The sequence below is a fragment of the Limulus polyphemus genome, unplaced genomic scaffold (genome assembly GCF_000517525.1).
Source record: "Limulus polyphemus unplaced genomic scaffold, Limulus_polyphemus-2.1.2 Scaffold6540, whole genome shotgun sequence".
Classification (NCBI taxonomy): domain Eukaryota; kingdom Metazoa; phylum Arthropoda; class Merostomata; order Xiphosura; family Limulidae; genus Limulus; species Limulus polyphemus.
In genome coordinates, this window is record NW_013672150.1 from 9,408 (window position 1) to 14,885 (window position 5,478).

The 5,478-nt window shown below is 30.8% G+C and overlaps 1 protein-coding gene across 9 annotated transcripts in view; it reads right to left on the bottom strand.

The window, feature by feature from the left end:
• Window positions 1-4,566: 4,566 nt before the first annotated feature.
• LOC106473833 (probable protein phosphatase 2C T23F11.1) overlaps window positions 4,567-5,478 on the bottom strand; it is a 19,090-nt gene continuing 18,178 nt past the window's right edge. For all 9 annotated transcript variants that reach the window (XM_013934509.2, XM_022402213.1, XM_013934508.2 and 6 more), the window contains one exon: window positions 4,567-4,997. In XM_013934509.2, coding sequence (XP_013789963.1) covers window positions 4,599-4,997 — 399 coding nt within the window. In that variant the 3' untranslated portion in view covers window positions 4,567-4,598. The remainder of the gene's footprint in view (window positions 4,998-5,478) is intronic.

Here is a 5,478-nt window from a genome sequence, read left to right on the forward strand (position 1 = left end):
CAGAAAATTCCATATTTAACAAGACTATAAACGAAATTTCACCAAAGACACACTGAAAATCATAAGTTTTATTCGGGAAAATCTAGTCATGGCACAGGGTATTACAAAAACTGTAAACCTAAATCATTACTTATCTTTTTATAGAGAAAATACGAGATTAAGAATATGTCTTGAGGATCAATGAACATATTCAGAGCAGTAGCTTTGTTTTGAGATAAGCTAATATGCTGACCGATATTAGCGAAAGCATATAGACAGTCTTTTTTGAAACATTCTGTACGGTGTCAAAAATGTCCTAAAACTTATAACTTTCTTTGTGCCGTTGATGAAATTCACATATTCTAGATGTAATCATTTTAAACATGGGGTTTTCTACATAATTATTTTGTACTATTGTTATTACCAGTTTGATATACACTTGACGTTCTGGTCTCAAAATTGTTGAAACGAAACTATTTTATCCACCAAACACACACACAAAAAAAATCTTTGGAAAAATTTCAACCTTCAGCAACGTAAAATAAAAAATAATTTTTTTCCTCACGAGTACGTCGCCTAAAATCTATAATAAAACGTTACCAAAAATACAGTATCAATGATAGTGGCAAGAAATGAGAAAATACAAGAAATAAATTTGTAAGTTAAAACATAATACGATCGTTTGACATCATTTTAACCCAATATAGGTAAAGGTAAGCTAGAAATTATTGAACTTAAAATGTAAGAAACTTTACCCCAAAAAATTTGAATAAAGATCTCTAGAATTTTCTTGCTTTAAATTTTCATCATTAAAGTTTGCAATTAAAAATTAAACATCTCGCATTTCTCATGGTAAGCACAATTGCTAATCCGATTACCATAAAATGGTAACCCTAAAATGTGGTGACAATATCGTCCGGTGTTGCTGTTATTATTTTTATGATATTTAAAAATATATATATTTTGTTAATCGTTATTTTAGCACAGAGATTTGCTTAAAAAGTGTACCCCTGATTTTTTCTCACCCAGCGTGTGATCTGTTTACGACCATCCACAAATCTCATCTGACACGGAAGACAAAAATAAGTAGCGTTCTTTTGATGTTTAACTATTTATTTGCCCAACTAACAGATTTAATTACCTTTCACGTTAAAAAAATTTACATATAAATGTGGAATATATAACCACTAGATGGCAGCACAAACACGTCACTCTGACCAGCTTTACTTTAAACATTTGAATGAAGAAAAAGAATTTAGTTATTGCAATACAGGATTTACAGTGGCTTTAAATTTAAAGATACTAACATAGAAGTTTAACTTGCAATAACTGACACCTATACAGAATAAGATGATGAAGGTTTATATCATTTTATAGGCCTACTACTTATGCGGGCCACATTAACGAAATATTTAAATATTATAATATACAGTCTTGCTACGTCAACTATATATTTCACTTTTTTAATGCCCAGTTTGCCATATTTCTTATATCTTTTTTACCCTTTACAGTGACTGACCCAAGTTATTTTCAGAAGACATAGTTTGGTAATGGATGGTTTACCTGTTGATGTATTTTGTGTCAGGAAGTTTTCTCACAAATTTCTCGATGAAATGTTACAAACCTCATTCATTAGAAAGCTATTTGTCCGAGAAATCCAGACTGCATATTGGCTTTTCTATTCAAAATCACCATACCTGTTTTTGGTTTGTCAAACTTTTTAAAGTAACGAAGCATGGTACACGATGGCACAATGTCGTCGTTATCACATGACGAATGGCTTCGATTTCAACTTTAGTTTTTTATTTGCAATGTATTTCACATAAATAACACTTAACCCGCGTGTAATTTCTTTAAAAAATTAACATTACACTAAATACTATTTCTATGAGCTTTTTAGACTCACTTAGGTCTAAAATACGCATGCGCAGTTCGTTCAAACCACTTTTGTCACTTTGTGAACACTCATTCAGACGTTTCTGCATATTCAGCTAAGTTTGCCTTCATTACAACAATTTAGCTTCGGTTCGTTTCATTGACTGCTATAAACATTTAGCTACTTTGTTCTTTACTACGGGTTTTATTCTTCGTTTCTGAGAGTTCCTTTGTTCGAACTCGTAAATCTGTCATACACTCAACGCTAATAACTGTTTTATGCTCTGTACCATTATTATACTTTATTGTTTACTTTACGTGTAGTTATATTAAATAGTTATGTCTACGCGAGTTTGTTTGACTGACCGCGTAAAATGTTTTCAAATAGACCAGGATTTATCGATCTAATGCATAATGGCTGCAGGAAAGTGTAGCTTAAATGACGTGCGTGAAAATGATAGAATAAGGAAAATTCAAGCGAGGTGTATGAAAACTATCGCAAATGTTTTGCGAGGTGTGGCTAGTAGTGGTTAAAATTTTATTACAATAGAAGCATGTCAGGGACAAACTGCACATTCCTACTGTTATTAAGATAAATGTTACGACACACACATGATCATTACCCACCAATAAAATTCATTTTAAGTAGTTTAATTAGAACAAAAATATATATTTCTCAATTAAACACTTATTATATCAGCAAGCACTAGCATCTGTGTGTGTGTGTGTGAAAACGAGGATTATGTGTGAAGTGAAACGAAGTAATTAATGCTAACCAACACACTCAAAATTTGTTTATTAGTTTAATGCATAAGTATCCAACCTTAGGCCTACATTAGCGTCTAGACTCAGTGAGGAAAATGTTTTTCCTCAATTTAGTATCCAATGTTAAAGCCATGTGTGAGTATGTTTGACAGTAGCTACTAAGTACAGAATGTTTAAAATTTTACACCTAGCATGAGTTATTTTGAACAAATCTGTACTTTAGAAGAGGACACTAGATATAAAGCTGATCAGTTAAAAGTACTTGAAAATTTTTCTTAGAATCAAAAATTGACAAAAATTAATTTAACACTTTACAACATTGTTTGAACAGTTGATACACACGAGTTTTTTTGATGTTGTTTTTCTCAGTACCACCCCTACAAAAACAAGAAATATAATCCAGAAGAGGTTTTGCATTAGAGAAATAGAGCCTAAACTTAAAAATGGAAACTAAGAACAATGGTGTGACTTATATTCAGTGAACAAAGTCAATTAGGATTAGCTGGTAAATTCACTTTTTTGTTGATAATTTAATAGATGCTTAATTACTCAAGGCTAATAACAATTGACAAGTTACATGCTTTTCATATTTTTAAAAAGTAGTTTGTATTGGATCTTAACCTCGTTCTCTTTATGTTAAACTAAATAAAAATATATTTTCTGACCTTCCTTTCATACTTATATTACCTATCTGATAAAGATGAGACATGCATTAAAAAAAACAACAAAAGTCCTGTTCAGTCTAAAAAAAAAGTGTTGGAAAAATTATTATACTTCCAAACAAAAGTTACACATTCTTGACCTCAAGACAAACAGTAGAAGTTTGATTTACTTCAGAAAATTAGATCTTGTAAAATAATACATTATTTACAATGCTGTTGCTTGTGCTTTTACTTCACCAGAAAAAAAAAAGTTATAGAAATAGTATTCTCTGATAACCAACAACTTCTCTGTTTTCCAAGCATATTTAATTTGTTTTGATAAACACATTATATTATCAATAGGTAACACAAATGTGTATTTCAAACAAAAAGCTTTCATAAAGTTAATTTCTGAACCTACCAAATACATATATTTTGTTTAACATTATCTCTTGTGTGTAACAGAAAAAAAATAATTAAAAACAAATTTAGAATTACAAGGAAAATTAAAAATGTGGTCACAACTTAAGCCTAAACTTATAAACCAAAACTAAAAAATAGTACTATTATCAAAGTGATCATGATTTACACCTATCTAATAAGTCCCCAAACTGAAAATATCTTAATACATAACGATTACTAATGGAACTCAAACACGGGATGCCAATCATAATAAAAGGTACTAATGAACTTTGCAAGTTTTTGTTTTCAAAACATAATTTTGACAACTATGTATTTTCTCTACGCATCTATATAAATTATTCAATATATTCTCTGCCACTTTGAAGATGTCAATAAATTATCAACCTAATAATTTCTTTAAAAAAAATAGTCTAATAACAACAACTAATAAATCCCAATCTCAACATCAAAATAAAATACTATGAAGAACTAAAACATGGTTTTAAATTTTTATTTGAATAACTAATTTAAGCATCATCATCATCAACATATACTATATTGACTTCTAAATTATTTGTAATGGCACTGAAATAATTATTTGTAACATCAGTAAGATCAAAACAAAAATGTAAAAGATAATCACAACTGATGAACAGTACAATTTACACTACAGGTGGCCAGATGTAGTACTGTACAAAAATAGAAATGGCAGCTCTCCTGAGGGCGTACGCCTGTAACTCACCAGCCAAAACTATCAGTTGAATGGCATAATTTTCATTGAGATCAACGAAATACCAGTATTTAGAAACCCTTTTTTTTATTTTTACACATAACAATATTTTCAAAATCTCCAATCCAGTTATGTGGCTATGTAAAAAGCACAAGGTCATCTTTGTTGCCGTGCAACTTGTATTTAATGTAACGATACACCGAGTGTCACACCACAGCCATACGACCACTCTCGTGAACTTCCATGTCGGGGATGCGTGCTTCTCGTGTGGCACTTGAAACAGGCTCATTGGATGTTATATTAGGTTCTTTGTTAATTACAGATTCAACATCTGAAGCATCAACAAAATTCTCATTTGGTTGTTGCTCGTCTTCAGAGACGTCTTCATCGTCATTGACCACAAGAGTGGAGGATTCTGACCTTGCACACCCAGATTCTTTATCCATCAAGTTGGACATGGGAATTTGTCTCTGGCATTTTAATGCAAGCTTTTCATAACTATTAAACTGCAAAAATGATATTAGAACAACAGTCATGTTGTCACAACCCAGTCCTCCCATCTGGCAGTCTGGAGCCAGACAACGCGTCATCAGTTCTTCACATATCTAGAACAGAAAACAAACATTTAATATAAGAAAAAATTCTTAATATTAATGTATTCTGACCTAAAATCAAAACAGTATTTTTAAATAATTCAATTCTATAAAGAAAAACATTTTAAGCAGGAAGTAGAAGCTTTTCATGTTTTGAAAATGTTAAGAAATCAAAGAAAAAACATTTCACCTAAAACATATTCAGTTGTATAGATTTATTTTACACAGTGTTAAATATGATATCACAAGACATTACAATTAAAATAATTGACCTTTTCAAAAATGTAAACAGAAGGTAAAAACTACAACTGGCAAGTTGTAACAGAAAAGTCCACAACTAAACTCTGATACAACAAGATACACAGACCACAACTACTAAACTCTGATACAACAAGATATACAGACCACAACTACTAAACTATGATACAACAAGATACACAGACCACAACTACTAAACTCTGATACAACAAGATATACAGACCACAACTACTAA